General features: G+C 37.2%; 1 protein-coding gene across 6 annotated transcripts in view; it reads right to left on the bottom strand.

The window, feature by feature from the left end:
* Positions 1–1,230: 1,230 nt before the first annotated feature.
* ATP13A3 (ATPase 13A3) overlaps positions 1,231–20,070 on the bottom strand; it is a 52,883-nt gene continuing 34,043 nt past the window's right edge. For 5 of the 6 annotated variants that reach the window (XM_064666275.1, XM_064666272.1, XM_064666276.1 and 2 more), the window contains 21 exons: positions 19,634–19,822; positions 18,674–18,735; positions 17,922–18,072; positions 17,717–17,833; positions 16,678–16,695; positions 16,435–16,588; positions 16,229–16,349; positions 14,906–15,030; positions 13,888–14,066; positions 13,303–13,425; positions 13,141–13,220; positions 12,436–12,478; positions 12,234–12,343; positions 11,281–11,377; positions 10,521–10,593; positions 9,527–9,704; positions 8,678–8,865; positions 8,151–8,239; positions 7,897–7,977; positions 4,097–4,186; positions 1,231–2,639 (listed from right to left, as the gene is read on the bottom strand). In XM_064666275.1, coding sequence (XP_064522345.1) covers positions 2,442–2,639; positions 4,097–4,186; positions 7,897–7,977; positions 8,151–8,239; positions 8,678–8,865; positions 9,527–9,704; positions 10,521–10,593; positions 11,281–11,377; positions 12,234–12,343; positions 12,436–12,478; positions 13,141–13,220; positions 13,303–13,425; positions 13,888–14,066; positions 14,906–15,030; positions 16,229–16,349; positions 16,435–16,588; positions 16,678–16,695; positions 17,717–17,833; positions 17,922–18,072; positions 18,674–18,735; positions 19,634–19,822 — 2,466 coding nt within the window. In that variant the 3' untranslated portion in view covers positions 1,231–2,441. The remainder of the gene's footprint in view (positions 2,640–4,096; positions 4,187–7,896; positions 7,978–8,150; positions 8,240–8,677; positions 8,866–9,526; positions 9,705–10,520; positions 10,594–11,280; positions 11,378–12,233; positions 12,344–12,435; positions 12,479–13,140; positions 13,221–13,302; positions 13,426–13,887; positions 14,067–14,905; positions 15,031–16,228; positions 16,350–16,434; positions 16,589–16,677; positions 16,696–17,716; positions 17,834–17,921; positions 18,073–18,673; positions 18,736–19,633; positions 19,823–20,070) is intronic. The other variant, XM_064666277.1, reaches the window with a different exon arrangement.

A 20,070-nucleotide genomic window follows, 5' to 3' on the forward strand; every position in this document is an offset into this window, starting at 1 on the left:
GTCCAAGATGCATAGCTTCACAACATTTTTGAACTAAAATATTATTTTTCTTTAAATCTGAATACTACTTATGCAGCTAAGAGTTATTCTTCATCAGTTATTCCATGCTACAAAGATTTTGTAAAATCAACATCGGCAGAAATTAGTCAAATGATTCAAGTTCATGACTAATAAGTTTATCCAAGTCCACAATAGCAGACTCCTTAAAAGCTACCAATGTTGTTCAATGTTTACGACCAAGAAGCCAGGATAATAAGAACATTGTCCTGTTGAATGAATGCTAAGAAAACCACTTCCCCTTTACTCCCGCTCCACTCCTCAAAAACAAACAACAACAATAAAAAAATCAGGAAGAGTTGACAGCTGGACTGGAGATAGTACACCATATGCATACTATTTCTGAGGAGCAAGTTCTAATAACTTCAACCTCCAAGTTCTAGGAAAAGGTCTTCCAAACCATTTAGCACCACTTTTAAATTCCCTGTTGGCACAGTATGTTCAACACTGCAGAAACCATAACATGATTGACAACTGACAATAACATGGTTTACAGCTGGACTTGATGATCTTAAAGGTCTTTTCCAACCTTAATGATTCTAAGAGCAGCAGGGACACTGTCCATACTGCCTTACAGAACAGCACAAGGGAATTAGGCATTATCCGAAAAATTCCACTCATTAAAACAAGGCTGGAATGGAATTGTCTCCACAGGAATTTAAAAAAAAAATAATCCAAAAACCAACAAGACAACCCAAGGAGAAAAAAATCCCTAACATAAAAACCTCAAATTCCATCATCAGAATACACACATTTCAAAACAATCCCAGCCAGCCAGTGAGTTTGGAGCCCTCATTCCATGACTACTCTAAAGAACCTGACTTCCTTCTCTAAAGGATCTCTACAGAATTGTGACTTCTTCAGATCGCAGATCCCCTCCCAAAGCTTGGTGGTGTCTGGACCAGTCAGTTGTATCTGGTCAAAACAAATGATCAAGACTCAATATTTATCATCTTCCCAAAGATACTAAAGAAGACTTTTCTAAACGTTTACAAAGTTGTCCATGGTTTGGAAAAGTAATTTGTGATTTAAAAAAAAAAAAACAAACCAAAAGTTTTAAGCCTTGCAAGTGAAAACGACGCCTGCCTCTACATCTTTGCAGACCTATTTTTCTAGTGGTCTTGTGTTCTGATACTGCCTCATGGCAAAATGATGCATGGCTACCCCAAGTGCTTAAGCAGCATTAGTGGTGATGCAAGCTTTTCTTTTCTTTTTTTTTTTTTTAAATAAATAAAATCCGCTTAAGCCTTATAGTTCTGCAGCAAGACAGATTTTAGCTCAATTTTCTTTTAATTTTCTTTCATACAGCTACATATAGCACTGAAGACACTGGCAGACTCTTTGAAGTGCCCGTGTTCTTAACGTGCACAAATCCCAGGCATGGGCATGTGAAAATCCACCTCCCCCCTACTCCCATTTCCCCTGCAGCAGTAACTCTGGCCTTACTACTTCAAGGTACATAGGAACATTATATCTTGAGATTTACAAATAAAACATGGTCCACAAAGGGATAATCCAACCCTTCTGCTAGAAAAAGCAAGGTCTAAGGAAAAATGCATAGCTAATGTAATAAAATATGACATAGAGGAAAGTATTTAGATTCTCCAGCCTTCCTTCTCCAAAAACTTTAGGGTGTAGCCAAATGCCTCCTCCTCTAGAGGCCACCTAAGCCCTTCCTTGGGGTTAGCTAGAACAGTCAAGAACCCACTTGAAAGCAGTGTGCTTTCTTCTTAAGGACAGAGCATATTGCTTCTACAGCATTCTGAATTCTGCTGTGGCAGACTAAAGAACTGAACTTAAAACCCAAACATTACACCTGGAAACACTCCTTACTAGTAGGGACAAACTTAGAGGTACACACACCTAAACTTTAGAACCATTCTGAGGCACAAAGCTTTTCTTCAGTCAGGATAAAAAAAAGCAACCCAACAACAAAAAACCAACCAAACAAAAAACAAACACCGAAAAAACAAAAGCATGACAAAGCACCTCTAGTACAACCATGAAACCATTATATCATAGGGTTTACATGAACACATGCCCAGGTAAGCAGGTTAGAACAATGATTAAGATACTCCAGGCAAATAATGTGAATCTGTTTTAACTGCCCTGCAGTTTAAACCTTCAAATGCACCTCATTTAGGAACAATGAAATTTGAAAGAAGGTGGAAGGAAACAATCATTTTTGTTCTGCCTAAGGTAACCTACATTTTTAAAATGTATAGCCATAAGATGTCTGGCTCTGAATTTTGTATTCAGAGAGACAAAACAGTTGGAAATATCTGCATTAGAATTTGACATTTAGCACACTGCAATTTCAAATAAAGCCTTAAAATTACATTCTTCTGCATACTACTAAAAATACATGCCACCAAGATCCACTGCTATGTTACAGTGATGATTTGATATGAACCATTTTCTTGGGATGGTACTTTCGCTTCTGTTGTTGTCCTGGGTTTTGGTGGCCATTCTGGATCAAACAGCAGTTCCTGAGCTAGGTGCATATACTTCGCTTTTGGTGTCTTCTCTCTACAGCCAAACAGGGAAGAGAGGAAACAGACTCCACAACGGTCCACAGCCTCCTGCAGAAGTGAACAGATTTGAAAATTGGATTACAGTAGGAAAAAAAACCAAACAACTAACAATACAGTAAATCACTAAAAGAAAAACATTTATTTCAGTCTCTAATTTACTATTTCATTGTCACATTGGACCTGTAGTACAGAAACTCTTCTTTTGTGTCATCTCTTCTACAGTATGGTAGCCATGACATTTAAAAAATGTTAAGAAAAAACAAGTATTCTGCATTATCATAACATCTAAGACCACCAACAGCTTTTATGCATACTTTATAACAGTTTCAATAATCACAGATAGAACAGGGAACATTAAATGATTTTACTACTGAAGAATAGAAGTCTGGTCTAGAAAAAGCAAATTCCCAGAGTCTCAAGACACTTCTTCAGCAATGAATTTTTAAACAGAAAGCAGCCAGCCAGCCAAAAGTAGCAGAATTTAACTTGCTGATACTCTGAAACTCAAGCACTGCAGGTATTAAATTACACAAATTACTGGACTTAAGTCTTCCTTCCTATTTTTCCTCTCCCAGTCTTAAATGTGTGTAACTCAGTCAGCTGGGGAAGAGAAACACCATTCCTCATTCCTGAGAGTGAACCCCTCTCATGTCTCAGAGAGCACCTACAGACTGCAGGGCGACATTTTAATGGAGGTATATTCTATAGTTTTCATCATGCTAAATTTCTATCAATTTGTGAACATGAGCCTTAAGCGCAGTTTCCATTCTTCAGTGAATATAAAGCAATTTGTTCTTCAACACCCTCAAAAGGACAAATGTAAATCTGAATACATTAAATAAAATTTAGTGCTGAGAAATAAACCATTGTAATTCTAGCAAGCACAAATGTACAATCAGACAACAGTAATAAGCCAACAGGCTTAAAGTAAAGCTAGTTTTTATGGGATTCACATAGATTTCCTTCATGCACTAACAGCAGAGAGGCAGACCAGAGCAAAATTCATGGTCACCTGAAAAATCTTTCAGTCTCCTAAACCACCTGAAGTAGTAATAACGTACTTTCATTTCCCATCTTGTTTTGTTTCATTTGTATATGCTAGCAGTTACTGCTCTCAGACAATGATCTAAAGCTCTAAACCAAATTAATTTTAATTCAATTTAATTGCTTCAAACAAATCAAGATGTTCCCAGTCCTAGCACACTAATTTGTGACAATGCAAATAAAATCTGCTAATGGGCAAACTGAAGATAAAGTGAGAAAAGTCTTAAAAGCAACCCTCTAGGTTTGCTTCACAGTTCTTGTACACAGACTAAACTGTAAGTGTCATTAAGGAGAAAAATATAAACCCAGAAGCCTTTACTTTTAATACTCTAGTAACAGAAATCTAATTTAAGCAGACTTAATCTTAAAATAAGGCAACAGACACTTATAGATCATTAAGAGACAAAACCAAATTAATCCACATGCACTCAAATGATGACAGCAAAATACTCGTCTCCAACCTGGGGCGGCTGGGGTATGGTGAGGCGATATTCTCCTTGTTTGTCTCGATTGAACACAACCTTCCAAAGGATCATATCAAGGAGGACATTCTGTGAGACATTACAGCGAGCGGGAAGAATTAAAGAAACTAATGATCATTTGTTGTTAGTGTGCACATTACAAATAAAACCTGAAATAGTGTGTTAGGCATAACTAATTCAGTGCCAAGCAAAATGGAGAGTCTGCACTACTTGTTGGTACTTATGTGATAAACATTTTCATTCTTAAAGTGCTCGCGTGAGATTTAAGAATATGAACATGTACTTTAAATCAATAGCAACAATGATCAAAACTTCTGGTAAAAAACATGGTAAAAACCACAAATACACACTCTTAATGTGTTTCAATACTCTAAAAAACCTGTGAAACATCACAGACATGAGTGTTTAAAGCAGTTTCCCCATAAACCATCTTTAACATTACTGTGTACTTCATGCTGGAGCTATGCTTTGTTCGTAGTCTGTTTTAAAAGCAGTGACATTCCCAGAAAAGCTGCAGTGGGGTGGCAAAGCTGAGACACCAGCGGGAAAGAAGGAATTCAGTAGGCGTCATTCCAGATTTTAAGAGGGCAGAACTTGAACAGTATGTTCAGTACATTTGGTTATTCTCATCCAGCTGCATGGGTGGACTCAAGAGCTTCGAGCAAATCTGACAACACAGGTGTGAACCTGTACTTTCCATAGCCTTGAGCCTACAACTCTGATCCTGGGACAGATTCCATTTCTAACATCTGACTAACCTCTGCCAATGAAAATGGGGAGCTGATTACCCAGACTTTTATAACAGATTTTATGGTGCTTATGATTTTGTAATATACCAGAATTTGACAGTGCTTTTATAAAGCATTTGCCAACAAATCTTCAGCTTGTTAGATGTTCATTTTTGAAGCCAGTCTGGTTAAAGTATGTCTACACTAGGCATCAGGGGTAAGGAGGAACAGCTGCTAGGATCTGCCTTTGTTGTGCAATATTTTCTGTCATCTGGTAGAAAAAATCTGCATACTTTGTGAACCTAGTCTGGCACCCACATGGAAGGAGCAAAGCTTTACAGAGCATTTCAGAAAACACATCTGGGACAACCACAGTTAGAATTTATTCCTGTTGTAGAAGCAATGAAGAAACTAGATATGACTGTAGTGTGACACAAAAGTGTGAAACTGGCAAGTGTGACCAAAGAGGACAGATACAATCCCTCATGTATCTCATAATTATGAGACACTTAAAGAGGCAATTACTAAGAGATTCGTCTCAGCAAAACAAACTCTATGTGATATATATACACAGAGTACCTTGTTAAGAGATGGAAGGAGATGTCACCAGTGGCCTCTCCCAGATACTCAGAATATGACCTGTGGTACCCAGGTAAGTCTGTAGTGAAAAGTGTAGGGAGCAGAAAATCCAGCCAGGCACACAGGGAAAGACAAGGAACTATACTGGAAGTGAAGGAATGAAACTGCCTGCGATTTCTACACAACACACAGGACCCAGTGAGCTGGCACATGAAAAAGCTCCAGGGAGCCTGAGTAATACTGCTGGAGTTGAGCAAATGCAGTTCAAAGAGGTGGACTGAAGTTATGGAAGGTGAAGTGTGTATCGTAAAACAAGGCTTGGGATTTGAGAATCACGAGACAACACTGTTGGACACGTGCTGTACAATAAGACAACTCATCTGCCTGAACAAAGCATTCAACTCACAGTGAAAGCGGAAGAAACTGATTTTAAGACAAAGCGTAACAGCTCAAACGCTTCATGTCAAGAAAACTCTAGGTACTTCTATTTTATTACTGAAGTACCAGCAACAAGATAAATAGGCAAGTCTGTTTAAAAAAGGAATGTGACAAATCACCCCAGGAGTTTGGTTATGAGTTAAGTGATTAAAATTGAAAGATGCTAACCCAGACCTGCATAGGAAAAAGAGTGGGATGTGGTTTCGAATACTGGGTGAAAGCAAACACTCTGCAATAATTACATTGGTTACTTGATGCTTAGTAGAAATTCACAAGTTTACAGATTGATGTGGCAACCAACAAGGCTGAGGAGTGCAACCTTAAGAACATTTATTTAAACCAGAGGAGAACGATTTGTCCTCAAGAGGCACGTGCTGATACATGGATTGACACACTGTACAGACTTTCTACTGGAGCCCTTACACTTCCAGAACAGAAACAACACCAAGTTCTATAAAAGTTAGAAAGATCATCTACAGAACAAACGAATTTTTCAGCAGAAGGTAAGTTTACTTCTCTCAGTAATATTCATCACTGCACTGAAAATTGAAATTGAATAGGAAAAGATATTTCTATCTAGGAGGCTTGTTCTAAATTTACTAGAAGATGAAAAAAGCCATGCTTCTGCAGCTTCAGAATATATTTTGTTTCAGTGGCAAAGACAGCAATATACACAAAATTTAACTTTTCACAAATAAGAAGGAGGACAAAAAAAAGAAAACTACTGAGAGTTTACTAATAAAGAAAAAAGAAAGAATGAAAAGGCATAAAGGAAAACATCACAAGCAGGGTTAGAGCAGCTACAGGACAATGTAAGAAAGGGACAGGGGCTGTAGGAGTGGATAAACTTGTTAACAAGAAAAAGGCCAAGAAAATTAATAACTACTGCCATGTTTTGGAAAAGACAAGGTGTCACCTGTCACATGAAAACACTGAGAAATATGTTCCAATAGGCAGCAACATAATAGCATATATTGCAAATTCTATTTGGAACAACATTTTAAACACAAAGCTATGATAATTTTGATTCAATTATCCCAAAAAACCCTTGTTTGATTTAACTTAACAAATAAAAGGGGAAAAAAGTGTGAATTGGAAAGAATATTAATGCTGTAGTACTCTTCAAAGGCCAAAATTATATGATCCAAGCAAACATTATGCTGGTTACCTTGACAGCAATCCCTCACACAGTAATGGAAGCACTGACTAGAAACTGCAGAAAATATTATACAATAAAAACAGGTAATTGAGGTGTGCAAGCACTAGATATTGTTGGAAACCTTTGTCATCTTGCAGGGAAGAAAGTGACTAATGATTGCAACCAAAACCCAAACGTATTCAGGTTGGAAATGACACATCAGTGTAACAGGGAGAAGAACACAGGAATAAATGACTGACTGGGAATCCAGACTTCTCTTGGAATATTTATCTGTCAAACTTTGATTCTTGGAAACAACAATGGGGTCCTGGATGAAGGGTAGGGCATGTTTCTGCACACTACTGAATTACAGCAGAGGTCAACATCCAGAGTGACTGGCTTTGGACAAGCTTGGGGATGGAAAAAGGAGATCTGCATGAATATCTCTACTTCTGAATTTTGATCATATCAGATGAACAAGTTACACAGATATGCATTATTCTGAATAATAAGCTATGTGTATGATCTAAATGAATGAAGGTGGGTTGCCCTAAGGATTTTATGTAATCCTTTAGTATGTTATTATTCTGAAGTAACACAGCAAATAAATGAAATAAATAAATAATTTTCTATGAAATTAATATTTTTCTATGAAATAGTTGAACTCTTAAGTATTTCAACTCCTCTCCCCCTTTTTTCTAATTAACAAAAAAGGTTTTAAAATTATGCTTTTAACACAGAAAACCTTGACACCTTAAATCTAGCCTACGAGGCCATTTTTAGATATATACACACAGCAGCCACTTACACTGGCATACTGTGAAGAGAGATCTTCTAAACAAAAGATATACATGCACACTTAGCAGAAAAGCATTTCCTCCATTTGAATTTCTTACCTCCACCAGCACAGATACAATTGCATTGATGATAACGATGCTGAGAATTTTTAGGCGCCACTCATTTGGCACACACACGAGCTGAGAAAAGAAGTTGCCAGAGGTTAGTAAATCACATGCCAAGTAAACACTCATTCACAACAGGTTCAGAGTTATAAATTCTCCCCTCCCCACCCAGTGACGTGAAGTTACAGCTCTAAAGGAGTCACGCTTGTCCCAAAAGCAGCCAGTTATCCTAGGAAGCAGACTCTTACCTCAAGAAATGCGTCAATAGAGTCTACAGGATGCAACATGATGAAAAATATGAAGACATAAAGAACTATCACAGATATAACAAACAGAACTGTAAAAGAAGAAAAAAAAATATTTTAATTGGACCATCCCATAATCAGAGTTTTAGGCAGTTTTTCCATGTATCATGGGTTCATTACTTCCTGGAAATAACCTCTTTTCTCCCTCTAAACCCCTTCCAGGCAAATTTTGGCAATATACTAGTCATTTCGATAGCCATAAAGAGACAGAAGGCCTCACTCTCTCACTGGCTCACTTGTGGAGTTGAAATGTATATACACATATATTACTACAAAGAAAGCAAGTATTAACACAAATTCCTCCCTACAGTTTAATATTTCCCTATTTCTAGCTCTGATTATCAGAGGATAACTGCATTATATTCTCTTAGCAACACTACTGCTAATGAAGTGTCAAAACAGAACTGTAAACAACAGCACAGTCACTTGAGAGTTTTATTTGGAACTGTATATACTAAGAAAGGACTTACAATTTTTGTAGCATGGTTGTCTGAAGGGCTTTCCTTTAGAAAAGACAATTGCCACTATGAGGTACTGAAAGCTGGATATAAAAAACAAAGTTGTGTTTTCGTAATTTTTAATGTAATGTTCATCATGAAGAGTCTCATTCCCATGGCGTGCAGAGCTGTTGTTCATGATGTCCAGTACATTACATGCACTACAATATAAAAAAAGTTAAATACTGAGTTATGGAGAAGATGCAAAAAGGCCTACTTACTTACAAAGGTAAAATGACAGAACAAATTGCAACAGTGGCAAAAAAAGCTTATCCCTGAGAACATATTACAGGTATTGAGACTCAAAACTGTGGCAGGGAGGCAGCAATTTTTGTAAATTCAGAGCTTCGAATTCTTTCATGCTGCCAGCTTGTACATTTACTACATTAACTGTTTAGAACTATTACCATAGATAGTCTTTAAAGACGGGTAAGAAAACATTGCTATCTTAAAAAACATTAAAATACCTCTTCATTTTCAAAAACATAAACTTGATTTATGGTAACTCTAACAGGAAAACAAAGTTTTATAATATAAAACAGTTAAAATAGATCTGAACCATTAATTTCACATTTCTGTCTCAACAGTCTCAAAGTTGAGGAGTCTTTAGACCCTGCTGTATGGCTCTGACATAATTTTGCTTTTCAGCCACTGGGCAACTCCCATGTTATCAGTATGCTTTTCACAAAAAAATCAGCAGACTAACAAGCTGCCACAGAGAAGCTTTATTTACAAAGTCCCCAAAGTGGGGCGAGGGAGAGTAACTATTGCTTATAGCTTTCCAATCACTACTGTATCCTTCAGAGCCACTGAAACACTTACTCAGAGTCCTCTGTCCAAGGTTCATACCAGGACTGCTGTTTGACCCAAAAGAACCCAATGGTTTGGAAAGCAAGGCAGATGATGATCTGAGACAAAACGGAACACAGAAGTGGACCTGAGATAAGACCTGATGGAGGCCTTCGGGCAACAAGTTCTGTCCAAGCAGGGTTCAGACTCACTGTAAAGAGAATGAAAAACAAATGACATCATTATGGTTTTCAAGAGTTACCCTGTTCATATTCTGTGGAATTAGAATGGCTTGCTCATGACATCACTTCAAAAATTAGTTCAGAACTGCAAACGCGAAACCACCTTGAAAAGATTATGCAGCCCTAGAATAATACCACAGTGCCTTCTACAGGCTGGTTCCCCAGCAGCACAGCATAGCAGGGGACAATAGCAGCCATGAGACTTAAGGAATTAGTAGTGTCTGGCCAAATTCCCTTTGTCTGGCACAAGGACTTACAACTCATCTTCTCACTTTTGGACTGCCATTGCTTCAAAGAATAGATTTCTATTAAACTTGAAAATGGAATTCTACTGTTAGACAGTGAACTGAGTGCAAGGCTCATACATGGAATCAAATGCTTCACTAGGTAATACTTTAACATTTTGTGGACAGAAGTTCAACTAAAAATGCAAGAAATCTAAACTTTTGAGAAAGATGATATTGGAACATCTCCTGGCTTGATTCCAAAAACAGCTTCATCATATCAGTAAAGATTAATGACTTCCTGTACTGTGAAGAATTACTTCTCTAAGGTCATGCCCACAACCTACTTCTTGTATGAGGACATTTCACAAATTTCAGATTAATCTAGCTCAGTATACAGTGGTGGTTTGGGTTTTTTTAATGCATATACTGTAGTAGTCATAACATCTTCACTGTATGTCACAGTGCTCACTCAAACATGTAATTAGATATTGAAAAAAATCTGACCAAGCAAAAACTGGTTCACAGAAGCCAGCAATGGTAATTCAGCACAATACTTACTAGTGAAGACAACCACCAAAATGATTGCTAAATCAATGAAGAGAAACTGGAAGTCTCCCAAATTGCTCAGGATCTAGAGAGAAATCACAAGTGAAATATTGGTAACTGCTTCACACCTAGAAAAATTTACAGTGACACTCTTACAGCCTTAATTCTTTAAATTTCACTCTATAAACAAGACAGTCCCCTGTCAAACTGGCTTCCTTTACCTGCAGGAAATTCACAGAACAATTCCTGAACTATCAAGGTATGAACCAATTTCCTTTTCAAGATGCACAAGTTATTTGTAATTGCAATTTGTTTGTAATCATATTAGTGAATCTTACAAAGAAACGATAACTTAGGCTTGCAGTTCTCTAAACATCATAACATTACTATGTAGTCATGTAGCTGTCAAAATTTCCACCTCAAAGGTCCCTTAGTACCCTGTGCCTTTAATTTACCCAGAATACAATTAAAATTCAGGATTTCTACTGCATGCTATATTCTGAATCCAATCATATTAACAGGAAATACTCCATTTCACTTTTCTCCCTTCCTAATTCAATACTTGCAATTTCTTTCCTAAATATATACTACAATATACTTTGTACAGTTAATACAAAAAACCTCAAAATACTAACAATACTTTTAGTCCAAATATAGTTTTAGAATGCATGTGTTGTACTCAAAGAGACCCGCAACAATTTGTATGAAGTATCTATCAATTTCAAATCTCTGAATTATGCTGACACTGCTTAAGCACTTAGAGAATACTTACAGAATATAGCAGAGTAACACTGATGTACTGGATAATGCTGTATAATGCCATGAATTTAAACACACAGAAGGAAGTTATTAAAGCAGCACGGCCTTCCCTGTCAAAACAGATGCAATCATGTAACTACAAAGCTTTCTGTGCAAGCAGTTAAGTCCAGCAAAATGTTAGCTGCAATTAAACACACCAGCAAACCCTTTGAGGGACATTAGGTTGCAGAAATACAGAGAAACTGGAGTCAGAACAGTAAGTACACTCCCATCAACATCAAAGTTGTGAGCACGTCCTCTGAACTGAGCCACCACCTTACCTCAGTCTTCTTTGGACTTCATGTGGTTTTCCAACAGAGGTTTTAAAATTAAGGTTTTAAAAAGGTTTGTTTGCAAAAGCATTTATGAAGCATTAGTTTACTACATGGACTGAATGAACATGCAGTCAGCCACAGAGTTGCTGATTTCAGAAATGTTTCTGATAATGCATTACTTCATTAGTTCCACACAGACTTCTAGGTTTTTCTTTGGCTGACCTTTATCTGAAATCATTACCTAACTTCCAATTCTAAAGTCAAAAATTGGTCAAACTCTATTTAGAAAATTAGTATTCTACTTTGTATAGTGCTGAGCAATTATCCGAAGAATTTTACTGCTGCAATTACACACAGCCTTTATGGAAACTAGTGTAGTCACTAAGACATTAAATTAAAGACTAATGTGTAGAAGCTCACTCATGCTCCGAAATATTAACTTTACATGGACAAAGGAGTTTATAACAAAATATTAAATCACGCTATGGCAAGCCTTTGCTCAGAGTACTTTCAGTAAAGAAACAGAACCACTACAAATGTGTGGCTTGTTCTTTAATTCAAACTGGCCTCCTACAGCATCAAACATGTACTAATCTAGGGCACGCAAAATGAGTTACACAGATGCATTTAAGTTCACAGTAAGAGGCATTACCTGATCAGCTTTGGCACGCAGGAAATACTGGGTGTCCTGGAAGTGAATGGTGATGCCACAGAAGCCTCAAGTTCAGACAGAGATATACCACCATGTGCCCTCTTCAGCGCCTGCCAGTTAACATTGAAATAGAGACCATTATAAAACTTGCTTTCAGCTGTACAGTTTAACTGAATTGTATGGAAAATGAAAATATACTTACGCCACAGTCATTTGCTCCATCTCCACACATGCCCACATAGTAACTGTAAAAACCAAACAGACATCAGCATTTCCTAACCATGGTACCTTTAGCTTATTTCATTAAATATTTCTATATTATTGTGAGTTATTCAAGGTTTGCACAACAATGGGCGATCATTAATGCTGAAAACAACTACTGTTGCCATTATAAATAAAAGGAAGTAGACAGAAAAGTAACATGACTATGGCAGGCCAGTCAAACCAATAATGGCTTAATTAGCCCTCTATCATCCCGAGGTGGTCTAAAGCATCTTTGCTCTAGGCAAAGGCACTTCAGAACTGCAAGGCCCAACACCAACACAGTCACATACTGACCAATGTGAACGGAAGTCATCCCGATAATACTTCTGTAATACACAGGAGACATTTGATGGGTTTATTAAACCAAGCAACTGCATTTACAAAATGTTAGTCAGTTTATGAACATATTCCTCATTTAAAACTTAATGAACAGCGTAAAACTTTCCCAACTAGCCAGCAGATGGTACTACTCTCATTCCTGCTCAGCTAACAGGCTGATTTACCAACACAAGGAAGTTCTGTTAGTTCTATTAGCCCAACCTTTTTCTTCTGGCAGAACAGCTAGCAGCATGCACAACTTTTGTCTCCTATCACACCAAACACTGTCAACCCTCCCACTTTCTATGCTTAAGCAAATACTTACTCTACATTTTGTAAAGCTTCCACCAACTGAGTTTTCTGATCAGGCGCCATGCGGGCAAACACAGTGCCGTGTAACACAAGCTGGAAGACAGAAGATTTCTTAATCTCACAGGGCAAAGTCTGCTCACCATCAAAAGTGCCCACACTCAAGTAAAATGCTCACCTTGGGTACCAGGTCCTGAAAATGCTCCAAAATCACTGCAAATGACTTCCCATTCATTGCAAAATGGTATTTTGTCATCTGGAGATCCTCAAGGCTTTCATGGACCAATTTAACTGGAATATCCTATCAAAAGTAGTTTAATACTCCAGCTGTAATGTATTTACACAGATACCTTGTCATTTCAAACTACAACTCAGGAGTATTCCTAGAGATCCCACACAAGAGGGGGTTTCTATGAATGTTACTTGAAAGAAAACGTCATACAATGAAAACATTTACTTAGCAATAAGAAAATGTGGTTTAATGTTTCAACTACAAGCAGCTAGAGCAGTCTTTAACAGATTGAAATGTTGGGAAAAAAACCTGTCTTCTGCACAACTAAAATGTCCAAAATATCACAGTTGAGAAACTACTCCCTCTGCTGCTTTACTGCTCTTTGGTACTTGAAGATCTGAAAGTTAACTAGCACATCTATTCTGATTTGACCTTAACAGCAGATTTACTATTAAACGGAATAACATAAAAAGCAACTCAACAGTAAAACTAACTGCTTACACTCTAAAGGCATAATAAGGGTCATGTTACCTCTGAGTTTATGGCTGGTGATGAACTAGTGCATTTTGCGAGGGTATCTGCATAATGCCAGTTGATCCTGGCAGCCTGCCCATCCTTTGGAGGTAGTGCTTCAGCAATAATGACCTTATCCTGAGGTAGAATCATTCCACAGTCTCTGGCCACAGAGATAGCAGTTAACATGTTATCCCCTGTTAAACAATTGCATTTAGAGGGTTTCAGTTAGAAAATAATCAATATCATACAGTGATATTCCACGTAAGAGAAAAGCTAACAAAGATGGTTTAGAACTAGGAGCAGGACTGCCTAATGTACCAGGGGGCAACCTGAGGACAAACCAAGCCTACAGACAACATTCAAAGCCTAGCTCAGTAAACCCCTCCTCTATAAACTTTGTGTGCTGCTTTGAGCCATAAAGATCTCTTACTAATCAAATCTTAGTATATGGGGAAAATCAGGCAGAAAACATGTGGCCATTTAAAATACTGGTTTTTAAACAGTCACAGAACATGCAAACACAGAGTTGTATTGCTAGCCTAGTACAACATTCCAAAGCTGCAATACTTGTGATTTAAAAAACAAACACATGTATTGTGTGGAACACTGAGCACAGACGCTTTGCACACCTACGGGGACATAACTCTTTCTCCCCCAAAAAATTCAATACAAAGTGACTTTTCATAATATAAATCAAAATGGTAAGGACTGTCAGGACATCTAGTTCAACCTCCTGCTCAAAGGAGGATCAGTCATAAAATTAGACCAGGACTTTCCCTTAGTCTGATTTGAAAGACCTCTAAAGGTTTTCACCCTTCAATTCAGTATAAAGCAGCTTGTGTATGGAGCTAGGGAGAGGAAGCTACGAAGCAGAACTAAAGCCTCTTCTGGTTTCTGATCTCCGACTTACCAAAGCAACTTGAACAAGTTTCTAAACTTCCCCCTTGCTACAAACACAGTGTAATCCCAGCCTACTGACACTATTTGACCTCATACACTATAATTAAAGAAGTATGAATGTTTACATGCTAACCTGTAACCATGACAGTGCGAATGTTGGCTTTATGCAAATCTTCAAGTACAGCAGGGGTTTCTTGCTTTAACTTGTTTTGCATTATAATTAACCCCATAAAATCCATGTTGCTTTCAATAGCATCTCTGACGAAAAGGAGATAAGGAAGAAAACATTAGAAGAGTTACAATTATTAGATGTAGCTTTAAAAGCCTGATTTTCTGAAAAAGGGAAAGAAAAGGGAAATGTGTATTTTTAACCATGAAGTGAATAATTTGCTTTATAAAAAGTGACCTGAGATGTATCATCACAATCATTTATACTTATTCCCCTTGTTTTAGTTGAAAACCAGTATGAGAAAATGTTGTTTCATCTCAAGCACAATTTTTAGTTTCTTCCACATGAACTCTTTTAAAAGGAAATTACAGTCTCGAAAAGGCTATTGCTAGAAAACATCCTCTGAAGCTAACTGCGTTGACAGCCAAATTTTAAGATATGTTTAGAGTTCACATCTCTATTTTCTGAATTAGCTGAGCCTTAACATAAAAGCTACCAAATTATGTTATCAAAGCTAGTAAGACTAATAGACACTAGCTAATTAAGTAAAGAAACTAATTAACCTTGGTTTACATGAAAAAGTCAGTGTATTTACAGGTCTTGGGTATTCTACTGCTACTGTAGATTTTCACACTTGAAATTGGAAAACACCTTTCTCTGCTTTGTGTGTGTATGCTTTGCAAACTCTTCATCTTTGTACACAAAGCTGATACAAAAGAACAGTCAAAGCTGGCATTTTCATAGCTATGCTACACTTTCAAACACTGTGGGAAAGATAGCACTGTCCACAAAACTAAGACTAGCTGAAAAAGAAGAAACCTTTCTACCTTCCAAACCTTTCTGACAAGTCCTGCAATGACAAAATAGACATGCTGACTTTAGGAGACGAAGAAACTGCATCAAACATGTACAGGAGGGTTTCCACTACATGTCCTTATCTTTAATAGACACAGATGATATAAGTCTGTGCAAGAAACAAAGAAATCAGACGAGATTTTCTACCACGATAGTGTAAATAAAACACCACAAAAAATAACATTACAGTTTGTTTCCAGCTTTAAAGATGTGCCTCTGAATTCACTTCCCTGCAGAAAACACTTCTTTATCCTAAATTTCTGTTTATTGTCCAGGGCACAATTAAAGGCTGCGCAGAACTATATATGTCAAGATAGAAGAAAGCTAAAGAAGAGTAGTAATTGATTTAAACAAAAATACACATTACATATTAATCCAAAGCATGCAGCTTTTAAAGCCTGTTACTTATTAAAAAAGTGAAGTCATTCTTACCTATTAATAGTCTGGACTTTGTGCCATGTAAGCTTAGACTCCAATTTTCTGTGAGCAAGAGCAATAACTCGGAAGCCTTGCTTAGTGTATTCTTCCAGGACATGCTCAAAGTCAACAGGAACTTTAAAAAGGTCAAGTTTAGAGTTATTAAAATATTCATATTACAGCTGAGCTACACAAGAAATAAAAATAGTTTGTTCCTTTACCTGTTTCCTGCTTACACAAGCTGGCAATCACTTCTGGGGCACCTTTCATGTAAGCATCCATCCTCTTCTCCCCTAGAACTCTTGCTATTACACACATACGCTGCAAAACTGAGGAAAATGGGAATTGGCGCACGATTCCAATCTCATAACCAGTCTGTGTCACACAGGAAGGAAGGAAAAGAGTTACATCCACAGACATTCTAACAAAAATAGGCAGGTGCTTAATTGAAAAAACACACTTACCGAAAGCTCAAACAATTCCTGAAAAAAAAGAAAAAACACATTCACTGTAAATATTAATTTTAAAGTATTTCTTCAGCTACAAACTATTTCAACATAAATCAGTAAATGAACCTGCACAGTATTCTTGATATTGTCCCACTGTATTTTCAATGGATATCATAAAAGCTGAATATAAATATACTGCATCTGTTTAGTACTCTTTAAGTGAGACACAGTAGAACTTTAGGCCTTGATTTCTTGACTAGAATTTGCAAGACCTCTCACAGTCCAACCTGTGTCTGTTTAGCCTATGTAAATGACTAAAGTACTACAGTGTTTCAGAATGAGACCACAGTTATTGAGTATATCTCCAAAATTTCATGTAATAAGTTTCAAGAGCATTCACATGTCAACTATTGCACAGTAATTACTGCTGTGCATGTACACTGAGTTCTGAACAAAATAAAGACACTTCTATCTACTACATGTTACAACTCATACAGATGAACTGACTTGTTATACCCTCCCACTACCCTGCTCTGTGGTAATCTGGATATACAATCAGTCATATGCTTGAATTTCCCTTCCTGAAGTATTAAAAAACACTAAAAATACAGGTAGAACAAACTTTTAAATCTGCCAAGTACGTCTTGTTTTTAACTCAGAATTTAACAGATCTCTAAGGTACAACAGTGGCAAGAATTCCATGCCATGCAGTGACATTAACAAACCATTGTTTTAACTGAAACTGCAAGGTGAGCAAACCTAAGGCACTTCACTAGCACAGTAAGAATTTGGTAACAATACTAATATTAAAAGGCATAAGCTCAAAAAGCATTATTGTACTTTATAACCAGTTTATAAGCCAGTAATGCTGACACTCAGTTTGCTCACCTTGAAACTGGCCTATACTGAACCACTACCTTCAACAACAGTTTAAACATGTTTCTTCTATCTATCAGTTCTGATCCCATTTCAATTTTGTCAGCCAGAACCACAACATACAGCAAAATGTATTTGCTTAACATTAACTCAAACCAATTGTTTTGAATTTTTATACCATTTCTTGATCTGTTGCTTGTTTGGATTCTGGGGAAAGTTGTTTTGAAGGTCGAACCACTGTTGGCATGATTCGATTATGAAGGGCTGTTTCCTCTTCAGTTGCTTCTTCTAAAATCTGTATTTAAAAAAAATCAACTAATTCATACACTCATTAACTTTTACTTTCTCGTAATGTGATTTTCAGGGAAAAAAATGGCACTTACCCATCCTATTGCTTCAAACATCTTCAAATCAAGTGGATCCCCAGAAAGTACCCCTTCAATTTTTGTAAGGGAATGACAAGTTGCCATGCAAGCAACAAACTCGGACTTCTGCAAGCTCTCACTGCAAGCCCTCTCTTCCGGCAAAAGGAAACTGAAACAATGAAGTAATAATATACTTAGCACTATAATTATTTATTATGAGCCAATTCAAAAGGTTTGTTTAGATTAACAGAAGAAAATTGACTGCATAAGTCTCTTCACTCATGTTTTCACACATCACAGAAAACAAATTAAGACTCTGGGCTGGAATCTTCAGAAACCATCACAACTTCTTCCTCCTTCAAACACTCCACTTCAAATACTCATTCACTATCTAGTTTGATACCTCATAAAAAGGCCTCTTATCACTTTGTCATTAACTCAATTAGCTAAGCTCATTCATTTTAGCAGACCAAAAAGTCATCACTTAGAAGGACAGGATTAAGGAAACATGCAACAGTTGAACTGCAACAGTTTTGCTGTATGAACCTAATGAGGTCTCAGACTTTAACAAAGAAAATTCCTCCTCAGCTTCCTAAGGGAGTTACAACTTGAATTACACCTAAGCCATAGTTTCAGTGTCATTCCTACAGCTCATTACAGAAACACAAGCACATATCAGATCACACTTAATTTTCTATTCTATTCTATTCTGAAGCCATTACAGCACAACTGAGTATCACATTTGCTATCAGCTCTGAGCTCACCCTTACCGAGCATTTTCCACCCGTTGAATTCCCCAAAGATCCAAGCCATCCTCAGTGAGTGTGCCAGTCTGCAAAACAGACCAAGGGGCATGGTAAGAAAAAGCCTTCAGAAACAAATGATCCTCAGGTAAAGCAAAAATTAACAGCTATTTAGCCAAATTACACCTGAACAACATATTTTCTTTCAAATTCACTTACAAATCAAGCCTTCAGGACAAAAGATAGTGTATCTCCCTTGCTTTTTGCTGGCAACTAAGTTCCAAATCCACTAAATAACTTCAAAAAAACATTCAAGGCAATCATGCCCCTTGCTAGAGACAGGACAATGAAACAGATCCTTAAAATCCAAAGATGATAGCTCAATATCTCAATATTCAGAGACCAGGAACAAAGGAAAATAGGTACTGACCCTTAGTAGTACTTTCTTACATAGCTAAACCAGTAACTGGAATGTATTTACAAGGGAAATAATAAATTTAGTGTGGGTACTTATTATTTGAGATAAAATCTAAGGAGGAATAAATTTTATTTAGGAAATAACCAAAAGCAAAGAATTCTGGCTAGAGACATTACTGTCTTTCACTCATGTTTTTATTAAGGAATACTAACAAAGTATGCTGTCTTGGCTTTTCATTGAAATGAATGAAATCAAGAAACAAGTCTGACTTCACACTTCAATTTTTCAGAAGCTTGTGTACTAAATAAAGCTCTTAAGAAACCTCAACTCCCACATTTCTGGGGTGCCAGTAGTAAGCTGGGAGTTGGGAGTCTTGAGATAAGAAAGCATCTCTATTATAACAACTTTTTAGAGAAGAATAAATTAAGAGAGTTACTAGAGGGCAAACACTGAATACCTGGAAGCTAAGAGATAAAAAATGACCTAACTTATACGAAAAGTAATTTTCCTTTTTTGTCTATACAAATTCCCATTTGTAAGACATGGCAAAGTTCCAAAGTTTACCTAACCTTATCAAAACACACAAGATTCAGCTGGCCACAAATATTTATCCTCTGTGGGCTGATGCAGAAGATGCCAATTTTCTTCAGCCTTCTTTGTGCATAAACGATGCCAGCAGTCATGGCAGCAGGGAGTGCTGGAGGCACCGTGATAGTGATAATGTCAAGAGACTCGATGATGATGGTATGGGCTGGAACCTGCAACAAAGCTCAGAGTTAATGAACAAGATCTCACTGCTTAAAAGATTCACTATGCCACTGAAGTGTCACCAAGAGCAAAGCCCAGTACAGCGTGTTCTGGATTGCCCAGACATTTCGCACAATCTTCACCCACCATCAGCAACCACACTAATCCGGTCCTAAATTATCCACAGCCCATAACTTCACATTTCCACTTTTCCCTCTGAAAATATATTACTTTAAAATAGTAACTGAACAATGACGAA

This window comes from Pseudopipra pipra, chromosome 10 (genome assembly GCF_036250125.1).
Source record: "Pseudopipra pipra isolate bDixPip1 chromosome 10, bDixPip1.hap1, whole genome shotgun sequence".
In the NCBI taxonomy this organism is placed as follows: Eukaryota; Metazoa; Chordata; class Aves; order Passeriformes; family Pipridae; genus Pseudopipra; species Pseudopipra pipra.